This window comes from Odontesthes bonariensis, chromosome 19 (genome assembly GCF_027942865.1).
Source record: "Odontesthes bonariensis isolate fOdoBon6 chromosome 19, fOdoBon6.hap1, whole genome shotgun sequence".
Taxonomy (NCBI): Eukaryota; Metazoa; Chordata; class Actinopteri; order Atheriniformes; family Atherinopsidae; genus Odontesthes; species Odontesthes bonariensis.
The window spans coordinates 11342223-11358025 of NC_134524.1; the positions used below are offsets into that span (position 1 = coordinate 11342223).

Genomic DNA, 15803 nt, shown 5'->3' on the forward strand with positions numbered 1-15803 from the left:
CTAATATCACTGCTAAATATTAGTATTGATGATACAAAAGTGTATGTTTGAGGTCGTTTTCCAACAGTGATGCTGTTGCGTAGTTTATCCTTTATAGTAACGTCTGAAACATAGCTGCACACCAGCTTGAAGCCCAAAACAAGGAGAAAGTAGTGATTATTTAACACTATTTTAGTAACTAATTATGTAAGTTATGCAATTTTATTATGAGTTTTTTAGTTTTTGGAAAAAAACATGAAAAAAATGTACGAGGACGGTTAATGTTATTTGAATCCTGCCTGAGAGATCTGGCAACACAGATATCTCTTAGCTGAGGGAAAACATAAATACACGTTTAAAATAAACTGTGTGATGTGAATTTAGGTATTTACTCATTAACCCATATATGTCAGTCAATAGAATATGATATATCATAATAATGACGTACAAGCCACTTCCAAATTTACGCTCATCTGTCCAAACAAGGCTGAAAACGCTGCTCCCTCTTGGCAGACTAACTTTTTAACCGATATCCAGAAGTGTGAAGCTGATAATGAAGAGGCTGAAGATGTAATGCCCTCAGGCGGTCACTACAGGTTGTCTCCTATCATCCTTGGCTCGAATGGACGCATTCAAAATGCATCAACTACTCATGTAAAATGCAAGATCATTAAATGTTTCATTCTGTGTTTTTTCATCCTGGCATTTTTAGTTAGATTTACTCCTGGCTGCTGTGCTGTTGGTCATTTTGAGAATATTTCTACAATTTAAAGGACACGCGCTCTCAGGCTCCACTCTCTTGTTTAACTATGGTCCCTTATTCCAAAATAGGGATGGCCAAATTCCAAAATCGAGGCCTCAGCTTGTGGCTTATGCATAAATGTATAAATAGGCCAACAGTGAAGGAAATAGTTCTGTGCGAGTTAACAATTGCATCATCACGGGGTCAAATCTTGAATCTGTGTTACATTTTTGTTTATAGCAAACACCAGATCACTAAATCTGATATTCTTAAAAACCTCCTTTGAACTTTTGTTTACAACTTCAGTAAAAGTTGTTGAATGCAAAAAATGCTCTAACAGTGGTGAACGTGGTGCCCTTTCATTTACTTAAACTCTGCGCTGGCTTTTAAAAGTGGACATACTTAACTAAATTACAGTGAAAAAGCAAAAAAAAAAAAAAAAAAAAAAGAAATCACTAAATCATTCAGTGGACATGGAGTGAAAATGTATCCATAAATCCTCCCTACATTTAAGTGCATAAGCTGCTTTTAACAGTAAAAAGTATTGGAAAGCATTGGAAAAGGCATCAGTATGAGCAATACTAACTCTGTATTTATTTGGAATTGTTATCTCCAGGTAATCCAGCTTCCTCTCACCTTCGAAAACATGTATTGGTGTGAGTGTACGTGGTTGTTTGCATCTGTGTTGGCCTTTATTGATCTGTCCAGGGTGCACCCCACCTCTTTCCTGATAGACTCCAGCCCCCTGTGACCCTGAAATAGACTAAGCTGGTATGGAAAATGGATGGAGGGATAAAAAAAAAACAACTGATTTTCCAGTATTGGACACCAGTATTGGGGCAGAGGGCATTAGCCCACTCATAGATTGTAATGAGGTGAATTCACTGTGATAAAAGGTAGTCCTACCCCGAGCCATTCAAAGGCCGCAAGAGCTTTTTTTCATGAAAGAAACTTTCAAATCTCCAATTTCGGGAAGCACAGATGAGGTGGATTTTAAAAGGCTAAATCAAGACATCCTCCTTGATAAAAATATTTGAATGTGTATGGGTTAAAATAAATTGCGCTTTGAATAAAAAACTTGATGCGAATTAAAAAATGCAAAAACTGTGTGACGGTGAAAGCAAATGTTGCTGGCATTTCATAAAAAGTGTTACATTTTTCATGCAGCTGTCAACCTCTGTGTTCAGTGAGCTTGAATAAGGGTTGCCTTTTAATCCTCACGTGCTGCTCTTGTTATTCTCCCTGCAGAGGAGTTGCTTCTTCCACTGTACACATCACACGCGCCCCCCCTTGCTGTGTCATGCCAGCAGATTTACTTTCAGCCAGTTTTCTGAAAGGCAGACTGGAACCTACCATCCTATACATGGTGCAGAGAGAAACGGGGAGTTGGGGAAAGTTGGGGGAGGGGCTTAGGGTTCGGCCAACCTCGCAGCTGTTGTGACCAAAGGAAGGGACTGATGCACCACATCACACTCGGGACACACCCTTCCTACGGTACGGTGTAGTGCAGTGCCGTGTGAGAGTTGGTTGAGAGACGGTGAGAGTGCATAACAGGCAGCCACAGTCTGTACAGAGGGAGGGATGAGAATGCTGAATCAGTGAAACTGCATGAAAGCCTGGGAGAGGGAGGAAGAGGGTAAACGGCACAGGGAGGGAAGAGAAAGGTAACGGCCAGGGCAGACTGGGAAAGATGCACGGCATGATTCCTTGTCTTTCATTTCATTGATTATCTGTGGAGCTGCAATTTCACCCTGATTTACTTCAAGATTTCCCAAAGAGACTTTGAATTGACTTTAATCTCAGCGCTAATTTTGAGTACAGTACTTTGTATGGTTTGAAGTCGGAACTGCCCCATTTACAGTTTCCAGCAAGCCAGTGAGGTGAGGTAAGATTTCACAAATCTATATCCGTGCTTGTGTTGCAGTGTTATGGTACAGCTGATACATCCCACAGAGTGAAACAAATGAGGGAAATCCAATTTGCTGATGCTCACTTCATGAAAAGACATCTAAACTGTGGGGACCAAACTGTTATTTGGTTTCATCTTCCTGTTCTTATACTTTCATTTGCTGCAACTGTGCTCGCTCTCAGTCAGATGGAGGTAGAAGAGCTGGTGCATTTGCCGAGGTTGTCCCGGGTCGCTGTGTGTGGTGGTACCCATGGCAATGAGCTGTCTGGAGTGTACTTAGTGAGAGAGCTTCTGAAGGTGAAGAGGAAATGGACGGAGAAGAGACGAGAAGAGGATGAGGAGCCCATGTCTCTGCTGATGGTGCTGTCCAACCCGAGAGCCATACAGCAGTGCCGCAGATACATAAACACGGATATGAACCGCTGCTTCACCCACGCAACCCTCAAGTAAGGCAGTAAGAGGAGATGATGTTGCTCATGGTAACGAGTCTGATCGTGATAACTTGTCTGTCTCCCAGTGGCCCGATATCAGACACGGTTCCCTACGAGATCCTCCGGTCCCGAGAACTGAACGCCATGCTGGGCCCCAAAGGCAGCCAGGAGGCAGTGGATCTCATTTGTGACCTCCACAACACCACCGCCAACATGGGCCTGTGCTTCATTGCGTACTCTGACAGCGACTGGATATGTCTTCACATATTCCATCACCTGCAGGTAGAAAAAAACTGCTTCTTTCCCACGCATACAGCAGAATATAAAGCAACATTTGCGTCAGGTTACAAAATGGTTCTTTCAAAGGTCGCAAAAATGTACCATTTTTCAAGCTAAACCCTAATAGGGTTCAGGTAGAGCCAAAGCATATGTACCTTTTTGGACTATTCCCCCACCTTGACTTCTTAGTAAATACTGGCAGCAGAGTGCTCAGTACACTTATGCTGTACACAATAGGGTATCCATATTCACTGCATTTAGTGGACTAGCATCTTATAGTTGATCAAATAATGATAAGATAATCTGCCTCTTCTATTGCATTCAATCTACAAAAAATGCCAGTAAATTACAAAAAAAGTAGCAAAACATGACCGTTTTTTTAACACCACAGCTTTGTGTGGTAATAAGTTATTTAACCAAGTCATTATCACCATTAAAATCATGTCATTGTATGGAGAAACATTAATAGTTGTCATTCCTGTGCTTGAAGCCAGTGGTGAAGATGGTTGCTCTGTAGGTTATTTTGTGCCACTTTACATATAATTTCTGTGGAAGCAGAGCACTCATTTATATTTACTCACTCAGACTGTCATCAATCTAACACCCCACAGTGCTACTGGAGTCAGTGAGTGAGCGCGTGTGTGTGTGTGTGTGTGTGTGTGTGTGTGTGTGTGTGTGTGTGTGTGTTGGTGGGGGGAGGAAGCAAATAAGTAAAAGTGATTATCTTACTTTTTCAGAAGCAGATGCCGGACACACCAATGAGATTCATCAATTTTGATGTCACCAATAAAGAATCGTATTCCCTTGATTCAGTAGGAAAACATGGCTTCGGTGTGTTTTGCTTTTGTTCCTTTTTTTTTTTTTTTTTTTTAACATAATAAAAGCATTTAAATGCTGGAAAATGTTTGATATTTTCCCCACTTTCTGCAGCCATGGAGATCGGCCCCCAGCCCCACGGCGTGGTGAGGTCAAACATCTACACAGTAATGAGAGCGGGAGTGCAGCACATGCTGGATTGGGTCTGCTTTTTTAACTCAGGTACATCTGGTGCAAGGTTAGCAACTGAGTATTTTTGTTGTGCAACTCGGAAAGATCACAAGTCTTGAAAGCTTTGTGCATTTTTGAAGATGGCGTTGGCCTTAAACAGTTTAATGCTTGCTCTGTCTTTACCCATCAGGGACTGTATTTGAAGGAGGATTTGTGGACGTGTTCACCATGGTTAAGAACATCGACTACCCTAGAGACAGTGAGACTCACAACATCACAGCAGCCATTCATCCTCAACTCCAGGTATGGCCTGACAAGTATTTATGGCTTTAGGATTTAAAGACTTAATTACAACTTAACCTATCTATGTAGTTTACAATTAACTTTATTTAAGACAACATAAACATCATACAAAATAAACATAAACTATCACAGGGCATATTTTATTGAGACAATTGAATACAGAGAAATCCCTTTAGTCCAGATATAACAGCTAGCCTTTGTTAAAAGGTTTTCCTATGAATCATGTTTATAATTCAGTGTGTTGGCTCACCTCTCGCCCATAAATCACTTGAGTATGTGAGTCAGCGTTTTAAGCACTTTCGTCATGAACCATGTTGTCCACAACACAGAGTGGGACCCTTTCATGTGAAATGGCTTCAAACCATAGAGCAATGAAGCCAATTAACATCTATTACATGATTTTAATACCAGGAATCTTCTGTTCAAGCTGGTAGTTTACACAGCTGGTTGAAAGAGTGGTCTCCACCTGAGGGTGGAGATTCTTTAACCTGAATCTCCACAAGAAGAACCTATCATAAAGTATGACACCACAAGAGTGGTGGAAATGGCCATTTACCAACCTTTTTGTGACATTTTTGCTGCCCTCAAATTCAAAACGAGCCAATAGTTATCTTGAAATACTGAACTATCTCTCATTCAATGTTTGATATATTATTGATGTTATTCAGATAATACCTGCAATCTGTTGGGTTTCCAAGGATTTTGTTCTTGGCGTTTAACAAAAACAACATATTAAATATCAAAACTGAGAAAATATCACTTTGAAATTACTTTTTGGATTTGTTGCCGTTTAATCTTATTACCAATCAACCTAATCGTCTGCTTCTCCTCCCAGGACCGAGACTTTTGCCTGCTCCATCCTGAGGAACCCCTGTTTCAGACATTCTCAGGGGAAACCCTGAGGTACAAAGGCAATGAACCTCTTTACCCCTTCTTCATCAATGAATGCGCTTACTATGAGAAGGGGATCGCGCTCTCCCTGGCCAGGAAGAGGCGCGTGACGATCCCTGCGATCCGGGCGCAGACACAGGAGGAGGAGAGACGAGCCAGTGAGCGGGGTTTTGCGTCGGAGGAAGAGGAGTAAAAAGACGCTGCCAACATGATGAGACTGATGTGAAATAAACTTTCCAGAAAGCTTTTATTGAAATGACGGCACGTGCGCTTGCACACACTCACACAAAAATCTACGTGTACAATGATTAACCATTACAGCATCACTTTCACCGGAGATTCACAAACGTTATATGTTACAACGCATCCGGGGAGAGAAGAGATTCTTGTGTTTGAGGGCTGAATGCATGAAATGCAGTCCGGCTCTTCATGAGAGCTGTCAAAGTTACAAATAGGGCATCGATCACAGGGATCCATGGATTACATGAAACTTGCTCATCTATTTACACGCAGCATGGCTTCACGGGTTAAAATGGTGTGGGTTTTAATTACTAAGATATTTACATTTTAAAAAATAGAAATTCACTACTGACCACAAGAGCAATATTCAGGATATGTTCATTAAGTGCAAAGGAATACAGTAGCTTATCATAACATGGCCTTTGTAGTACATTCAAAATGCCAAGAAGGGAAGAGCTGTTTCCCTTAAAGCCTGTTGAATTGAACTGGGGTTTTTTTTTTTTTTTTTTTTTTTCACTTTTTCCGATGGCAATGACAGAACGGAACATATAAATAAAATAAAATGACACGAAGAAAGGATGAGAAACTACATTTACAAAAAAAAAGAGTCTATGAGGTTAAAAAAAAAAATGTTGGTATTTTAGCACAACAATGTCGAGTAAATGATCAAAAGTCCCCTTTTCTACAAAAATCTGTGAAAATATTACAAATATGCATGAAAATAACAAAACAATACACCAGATGAACAACCTGACATTGACAACCGCAGAGAATAAATATCTTTTCCTTTCAAAAAACATGAAAATAACAGAAACGGTAACAGAAACATAAATACAGTAATGTTCTCATTGGTGTCACGTTTTCTGAGTAAGTACAAAAGCAGCAAACTGCTGTCAGAGAAAAAAAAACCTTTTGCTGCAAACACACTCCGGGTATGTCCGGTACCCCTACGGCTTACTGACAGATGGTGTTAGAAGTCCCACAAAAGGGGAAGATTCTCAGCAGCACAAAGAAAATGTCCAGCGGGAGAAGTCAACTGGTGCCTTCCAGTTTCAGAACACAAACCTTCTGTATGCGACGTGTACAACATTGTACGCTCATCTCTACAACGTGCTACTTTTTACGGCCACAGATGATATAACCGGATGTCAGTCGGTCCGTTTTAAAACAGGAATTTTTGCTAATTCCTAACTCACGTTGTGTATTATTTTTTCTTTCTTTGAAATGGTTGAGGACATCATTTCTTTGGATTGATAACAACACATTGCGCTTTTTTTAAAATCTTTAAATCTTAAAAGACCCTGCAACTTTAGTCAGATCTTTATAAGAATCTTTAAAGGTATGCTGTGCACATCTACTGCTCCATTACTGTACGAATGACAAAAAGGAGGCAGTGACTTTCCTGTTTTCATACGAAAGGACGTGAAAGACTGGGAAGGTTAACTGAGCGTGTGACTCTTCCCCAGAAGCTGGGGAATAGAGCTGAAACCTTTCCTGGAAGATTACAGTTTTTAATTTGACTGAATTTCTGTGTAGTGTGAAACTGGGACACGGCTAATTCCCTTTCTGATTGGTGTAACGTCAACATGGACCTATCATACGAGCACAGAGTTTAGAACACGTTCAGAAATAAATGCAAATAATCCAATCCAAAAACTGTCCAAAGCTGTTGAAGGACAACAACAAAAAAGGCTTGCATGACGGTGATATAAACAGCAGTTATTGGCACAGAACCTTTGGCCGCATTAACAACCTCTAAACTTTTCTTGCAGCTCCCTAAAAGCTTTCTGCTTTTAGTTGTCACACATCAGCAGCTGCACCCTTTTTTCCTTTTTGCAACAGCAGATTTAAGCTCCCCCCAAAGTTCTGCATTGAGATTTGTGCCAGGAGTCATTGCAGGGCTCTGAAAACAGTCCATACACTTATTTTCAGTTTTCTTGGGAGCTGTTTGAAGTGTGCCCTGCTGAAAAGAGCCAAGACCTTCACTTCAACCCTTGTTTTCTGACACTGAGCGCGTTTATACAACACTAGAAAATAAAATTTGTTTTTAGTCTCACCTAAATATGTTCGTTAATCCGTAAAAAAAGTACTAAACTTGGTTTTGGGGATTCAACAGCCAACTAGACTGAAATGGGCTTACGTGTTTGCATCTTTTTGGAAAAAAAAACAATAAAGTTCAAGTATTATTATTGGAGCCAACTTCCCTGTAAAGCTTCTTGATAACAGTACATTTAGTTAAAACAGGCATTTTGAAATCATTCTCACATTATTCTCTTGTAGCTTTTGGAGTAGAGCTTTTTGATTTGTCTTCACCATTGTAGAAGAAAAGAAAAAAAATCGTGTATTGGTTATCTAGGTCACGTGAACACGGATTATTATGTCTAACTGAGTCTTTTTGCCTTTTTCTTGTGGAATAACGTACTATTAAAGCTGGAACTAACTGTGTCAGGTGCAGATTTTATTCCACTGTATCAAAGCCTCTTTGTTGTTGCTGTTGTTGAATCCTTATGGAGTTTTTTTTTTCTGAAATGATGTGATGAAAAGAGTTGGTTTATTTGCATTCATTCCTGAAAAGCATCTGTACTTATTTCAGGGTGTCAGTAATTCTGAGCTGTACTGCACATCTCTTTCTGGCTTGGTTTTCAAATCATACCAACCAGAGAGAGATCAGTAAAAAGAGCAAATATACTAATGCATCATACTGTTGGGGTCATTTGTAGAGTATGTGCACTTTAATCTACTGGGGGGGGGGGGGAATGCAGATTAACCTACATCTTGCTCCTTTGACATCATTATAAAATGCATCTTGGCGAGTGGGGGATGAATATAAACGGGCTTTGACATCCAGAGCTGAATCTCTGACTACGCCACCCTGTAGGCGGTCATGCGGTAGTAGTTCTGACTGTGGCTGCGTGCCGCCCACACCAGCAGCGCAGCCGCCATCATGTGGAGAGGTGAGGAAATAAGAGCCAGGTAGAGGGACCAGCCCAGGGAGCCATCGACCTTATCTGGAAGCATCGACACCCTGTGGAGCAGGTCCATCCCCGCCAGGTAGCAGCACACTGTGGCTAAGGTGCAGAGACCTGCAGGGCACATAAAGAGGAGTGTGCTCAGCGTTTCCTTACTAACCAGATGGTAGTCTTTGTGACTGAGAATTTGCATTGGTGCATATTTTCTTAACATAAGAAGCACAAATGCAATGTCTTTTTAAAATGGGTTAATATTTTTTTTTTTTTTTTTTACAGAAACACTGCTTCTGTCACAGCTTGTTGGGCAAACAGGGGTTACAAATAACAGTAATGATGGCTCTTCTTCATTACAAGCATGTCAGGACTGAGAACGAGCACAGGTTAACCCAAGACCCTGAAACTGAAGCAGCCAAATTAAATTGAGACACTAACTTCCTCATAGGCTCCTGATGTGACACTTAAAGTCTGTATTTGTCAGATAGAGTTAGTATAATTACTCCTGAGCATCATGTTGACCTTGTTTTCATGGATGACAACAACAATGAAACAGATTGATTATAAATACTGTGTATTCTACATTCACATACTGGATTTCTTTCTTCTTTTTTTTTTAAACTTCGAGTCTTGTGAATATAATCGTGGCTCAGAACGATCTTAGATTCAGTTCAAACTTTAAACTCTAAATGATCAGATGTGGATCAGTGCAATCATATTTCTCAAGCTTTTTAAAGAGGACCTATTGTGCTCATTTCCAATCATTTTTAGGCTTTGCCAGACTCGCATTTCAAAGCATCCTTCTTCCCTTACACTGACGGCGCCTCAGAAACTAGAAGTTTTAGCTGCTGTCTCTTTAAGGCGCGCTACCCTTTGCAGACACTCAGCAGCAGCACCTGGTGCCACTGAGCAGGTGTGAAGGGACTGAAAGCAAACTGCTTAGGAACATAATCATTTGTTCTTCATTAGAAATCACAGCCTCTCAAATCCATCTGTCCATGTTTGAGCCCAAATCCAGTAAACGATAACGAACAACATGAAACGTTACACCAGTATGTTTCTATCTGGTAAATGTTACACTCAATGCTTGGTCTGTGTGTGTCATTTCAGAGGATTTGGATTTTCATTCTCAATGAATGAATGAATTTCTTCCTCTGTATATTTCTCCCATTTATAGGTGCGTGTGTGGGAAACACTGCAACCCTAACAGAAGCTGAAAATGTCATTTCTGGCAGGAAATACAAAAGGTACAAACGTTGCTCTGCTGTTACTGAACAGCCGTAAGTGATCTCTCTGCACCACGGGTTAATTGCATGTTGGAAAACTTAACGTGCCTAAAATGCTCCACAACATGACTATTTTGAGACAAAGCTTTTATAGATTTTCCAAGAGAGAGCTGTAATTTGACTTTCTGGATATGCTATGTTTCATCCAATAAGCCCTTAAAGAAATCTGTGACTAGCTGATGCGATTTCAGTGCAAGAGAAGGGTAAAAAAAAAAAAAAAGAAGAAGATAAAAATATAACCTTAGATTTGTATCTCACAGTTAAGTTATCTACAACCTATCATTATAATGGCTGAGCTGTGCAGTGGAACAGGTCTTACCAGCCAGCAGGTGAAGCACTCCAATTCCCAGGGTTGGGGCAAGGCTTTGGCAAAGACAGGCACAGAACCCCGTCAGACCTGCCAACACCACCAGCCCAAGGGAGATCAGCGGTAACAGGAACTGGCACCTCCAGAGATCTTCACAGATAGACACAGGGAGGTAAGACTTCTTAGTAAACGAGGCCCTGACAGAAATCAGTGCCATAACTGGCACCTATGTATTATTAAACATCACAACATTTATTAACTTCTCAGAGAAGAGGCGGACTCTGGTGTCAGCTGTCTGGCAGCTTGATGCACTCTCTACAAGCTGCAGAGGATAAACTCTGAGGCTGAACTTACAGGTGCGCAGCATGTCCTCTCCACTGTTGTGGTTCCCCGGTTCTTTGTATTTCGGGGTGAACTGCTCAAACAGAGTGAAGCTTCGACACTCCAGCACCAACTTGACATCTGAAAAAGTCAGTTGAGTCAGTTACTTAGCACTTTATACCCCACTCAGTACAAGCCACTACTAAAGTCATACCCAGAAATGTTTAATGCATGTAGAAAATGTGAACAAATATAGAATTTGATGCCATCCGGTCTCCCTCAGTGATCAACCCCAACACTGTCTTGCCCATTCTAATAACAGCATTGCTGTTTTGGGATGGCGTACAGACATGAGTACGCAGACAGTCGGGGCAAGGGCTGAACACACAGACCTGAGGGGCTCATGCTGAGTAACACAGTGGAAGAGTGGGTGGGCCCATCCTCATTGGGCCCACCCAGAAGTCCTGTTTCCACTGGCAGATGATGTGTTGGAGGCCTAAGTCTGACATCTTGAAGAAAAATCTGCTGGATTTGAGCTTTAATCCACTAAGAGCAGCCTGCATACACCACTCTCTGTTCTGGGTGCAGCGGGGGGGTCATCATCCACTGATCTGTTAAATCTATGCATACTGGTGGGGGTGAAACTGACAAAATACTGATTAAAGAGTACTGGGCCGTTCAGGTCTGCTGCTGCATTGATATGTACGACCCCATCTATACACTGTAGATGTTGCAAATATGATTATTCTGACGCAGTTTAGGACAAAGCGATGACACAACCCATTCATGCTTGGACAGTCTGGTCTTAGTTTGTAGATTTTCCTTTTTATAACCAATCCGGGCACTCTCACTTGTCACCACTTAATCTGGTTATCCTGGAATCTGCTAGAACAGGTGTTTCTTTAATAGTCTTCAATCTTTCCTGCCTTTCTTAGCATCTCCCAAGCATTTTTCAATGTGTTGCTGGCTTAAAATAACATTTTTGTTACCATCTTGTAAATCTAATGACGATAGTGAGGACAGCAAAACATTTCCCTTGCACTTGTGTCTGTTTAATGAAGATCTAGATGAATGAATCCAATTCATATTGACTATTCGTTTCTCTCCACAGTCGCCTCAGGCAAGCTCAGGACGGGAGATTGGACCGAAAAAAAAAGTTTTCAGTGCAATCTGTTGGTTTCCTTAGCTAGGAAATTGTTTTTGAATTGGCTCTATATGAACGAATTGGATTATTTTATGAATAATTATGATTACAATTAATTGAATTCCAATTGGCTTGAATTGGACTTTATTATCTAAGTGCTTTGAGATGACATTTGTTGTATTTGGCGCTATATAAATAAAAATGAATTGAAATTGAATTGAATCTGTCAACATTTTTCAAATCTTCTATAAATGAGGGTAGTAGATTGTTGCATTTTTATTTGAAACATTTTATTTTTTCTTAATTGTGTGCACCTATTGGCTTCTTTGGGGAAAATATCTGCACATCATTTCTCTTTAGTTTAGCTTTTTATAAAAGTGAACTATACACCTATTGGGAGTCTGAACGCTGGTCTGACAAGAAGTAACTTGAGCTTCATGAGTGTCATTATTTTTACACCCCAAACAGTAACGGTAATTAGTAGATTAGGGTATTGTTGCCAGACCTTTGGATAATGTAAGTAGTTGTTGGGACTGTGTGTTACATGTGGAATAATACTGTGTGAATTTATCTTTTTTGAGCACAGACTGATGAAAGCAAATTGATAAGACATATAAACAACAAATGAGCACGGCTGTTCTAAAACTGTCTCTTTACACCATGTAGGGCCACGAGATGGCTGATAAGATGGAAATGAGAAAGGAGCTTTAATTCTGGGGCTTTTTGGGAAGGTTTGTGTGGTTTCACACTTTTACTACATGGTCATCCAGCCTTTGATCATGAGACAGATCCGAAACTGAGTGGATTCTTTTTCCATTTAAGTACATAGGGAGGCGACGGTAAAAACCCACGTTGAATTTAAATAACAATTGAGGTGAGCGTTGCTTTACTCGTTCCATAACATTTAGTCATGGAATTTACGAAGCGTTTTGGCAGTAGCCCGCATGAAAGATGTGATCTGTAGCTGATATATCTCCGCAACTCATCTGTGATAACAAACAAAAACAAAAAAACCTGTATTTCATTTCTAACCTGGCAATGAGCCATATCGGAAGGACGCCTGGTTTGACACTTCCAGTGAATCGCATGACTAGTCTACTTGACAGGTGGAGTCGGTAACATCAACAAACCTGGCTCCTTGTACCAGTGAGCGGTGGCGGGGACCAGCACACACCGCCACCAGAGGCCCACGGTCCCGTTGAGGCGGAACAGGGTGTCGCTGTAGGTTTTCTCATCAAACTCTCCGTCCATGAACTCCTCGTACAGGGAGCGCAGCTCGGACACGTTGGCCTCTCCGCGCACGGTGGGGCTGCTGTACTGGTACCAGTGCTGCGTCCCGACGGCCACCGACAGGTAAACGGTGGCCAGCAAGCTCAGCACGCAGGCAATGACCAGAGCTGTGGCGTAGCGGTTGTCGACCATTGTTCACCAAGACAAGCCTCGCGTCCAAAGGGATTAAGTTGATGCCAGTGGTAGTAGAGCCGTCGCGCATCAATTCAGTCAATATCCCGTCACCCCTTATTATTGCAATGCCTCTGACATAGCTGGTTGTGGAAAAGGTGCCGAGCAATAGCAGGCGTTTATTTTAACGAGTGAAACTCATCTCCGGTGCTGCACAAACAGTCAGCGTCAGCAGCAAAGCAGCCCGACTTGGATGCGCCATCTGTTCCGTTGTCCCACTTCCACAGATGGTGGGTGGCCAGACGCTGCGGCGGGTATCTCAAAAGCTATAACAATAGATTCCCACCCCACCCGCTGCAAACGCAAGTTAAACAGGCCTAAATAATAAGATGCGTTGTGTCCCAAGCTGCACCAGCCAGTAAAAGCTAATCGCATGGGTCTATTTCGGACGGCAGGCCAATGCCGGGTGCACTCAGGATGTTCGGAGTTGTAAACACTAATCCACCACCTTTCCTTTTCCGGTTCCGCTGAACAGCAGACATATAATCGTTTCTGAGCTGGTGCAAACCAGTGGAAAGCAACACAATGCAGTTTATGGAGCAAGATGATGAAGAGAGCAGGGATATTAGGCTAAATGAAAGTGTTCAGTGAAACCGCTTCAGTGAATGCATGCGAGTTTCAACTTTGTTTCCAGTTGAATTCTTATCTTTTGGTCTCGAGGAATGATGGAGCCATCAAACTGAGGCAAAACGTGGGGAGAATAAGCAGGAGGAGAAGCAAAGTGATGCATAAGATCTGCACGGTTCATGTTGTGAACTGTCACTTAAAGTCTGTGTCTGTCTGGATCTGCAGCAGGACAGTTGGAGGGCCTTTTGCACATCTTTGCCCAAGGTCCTGTTGTTTGATCATCTGTCCATGCTGTCCATCACATTTCAGTTTGAACGGGTAATGTTAGACAGGGATGTAGCATAAATCTTTGAAACCTTTGACTGGTGCTTGAATCTGGTTTGTACCTGTTTTTTTGTGCACCTGTTGTGACAGAAACCTTTGTTAACATTTTGACTTGTTTCTTTGCGTTTTTAAGATTTCCTCATACATATTACTATCCAGTCCTCACAAAAAAATAACTGCAGAACTTTGAATTTACTGAGATGTTTGAATATTTTTGCAGGTTTATAGTAAACATCATTGCTACTGTAGTGATCCAAGCCTCTCACACCTCAACAAGCTATTTAAATGTCTTTTTTTCTTAAAGACAATGATGGAATAAAATGTACCTGTGGTGATGCTGCCAGTTAAACTAAGACTTTGCAGTCCTGTTAAGTTTTCCACAGTTATGACACAATCCAGTCTTCCACCTGGGCTTGAATTAGGCTGTATCTTTCAAGTGCCTTTAGATGACCTTTGTTGGGATTTGGCGCTATATTAATATAACTGAATTATAACTGAATCTCTGTCTGGCCCGATGAGTGAGCTCAACAATGACCAAATCCTTCTAGATATCAAATAGGTGTGACATCATTCCCAGCTCAAAGTTCCAACTCTCTGAAACACAACATCTACCACACTGAATTACATATATATACCTTTCAGAAGACACATCATGAACACTGATCTTTAATCAAGCATTATGCGTGGAATCAGGTTTGAGATGTGCAACCCTTTATGAGCTGAATATTTTCTTCATTTAAGTTAAGACGTCTTTTACATCCAATAATGTTCTAAAGTAAAGCTAAGTAAGTCTATGAAGCTGCACAGCACAATCAAGAATCCCTCATTTTTACAGACATTATGGTTCTGTCTTATGTTCTGCTTGTAACTCTAATGGAAGCGAGAGGACATGCTTTTCTTGGCTTTACAGTAACCATGACAACCACAGCAGGCCGGATGCAGTGACAAGACTCATCTTGGCTTCCAACTGCTGAATCTGCAAATTGGGGAGAAAATAGAACAAATATTAGTTGAGGGAATAACTATCACTGTTTAGAAATAGTTTATCTTATTTGGTTGATTCTGAAATCTAGTAAGAACTGTACTAAAGTAGGTCATTTGAACAACTTTTAAAGTTATGTTTATCTGCCTGTGACATAGAAAGTTGCATCACCAAAACTGCGGGTGCAAAAGATAGTTTAAGCTGTTGTAACTGAAGCTGGCTTTGCAGTAGTGCTATCTGAGATTGGTGTGATTGATTGATGAAAGAAAAGACGAGGCCTGCTTTAACCTCATTCTTTAACCTTTAACTTCTATCAAAATATAATTTCTTTTTTCAGGTTGAATAAAATGAGAATAATGTTTAATTGCATGCAGCAGCTGTAGAGCTGCCCGATGCAGTTGTAGAACTGGCAGCGCAGGTGCAGAAGTTGTAGCATAAGCTGTCACAGGTGCAGCAGTTTTATTATCGAGTTAGGGATGAAACAGCGGTAGCATTGGTAGTCGCAATTTCAATTACATATTTACATCACAGATTCAATGTCTTATATCTTTCAATGAAAAAAACACAAAGAAAATTAGGTTACCTGCTAGAATCACAAAAATTGTAATGATTTTTCCAACATCCATTCTGAAGTATTTTGAATCTGCAAAATGAAATAACACAGAGACTTTTAATCAGCAACATAAC

The 15803-nt window shown here is 41.0% G+C and overlaps 2 protein-coding genes across 2 annotated transcripts; one reads left to right on the top strand and one right to left on the bottom strand.

Annotated features, from left to right (window-relative positions):
• Positions 1-2816: 2816 nt before the first annotated feature.
• Positions 2817-5854, top strand: LOC142368914 (N-acyl-aromatic-L-amino acid amidohydrolase (carboxylate-forming) B-like). Its single transcript, XM_075451122.1, has 6 exons — positions 2817-3076; positions 3148-3343; positions 4078-4171; positions 4271-4378; positions 4518-4630; positions 5466-5854. Exons 1-6 carry the CDS (start codon positions 2817-2819, stop codon positions 5712-5714), a joined length of 1020 nt encoding a protein of 339 aa, XP_075307237.1. The 3' UTR covers positions 5715-5854.
• Positions 5750-13726, bottom strand: LOC142368913 (claudin domain-containing protein 1-like). Its single transcript, XM_075451121.1, has 4 exons — positions 12913-13726; positions 10672-10779; positions 10330-10467; positions 5750-8844 (listed from the first exon to the last, which is right to left on the bottom strand). Exons 1-4 carry the CDS (start codon positions 13202-13204, stop codon positions 8624-8626), a joined length of 759 nt encoding a protein of 252 aa, XP_075307236.1. The 5' UTR covers positions 13205-13726; the 3' UTR covers positions 5750-8623.
• Between the last annotated feature and the right edge of the window lie 2077 nt (positions 13727-15803).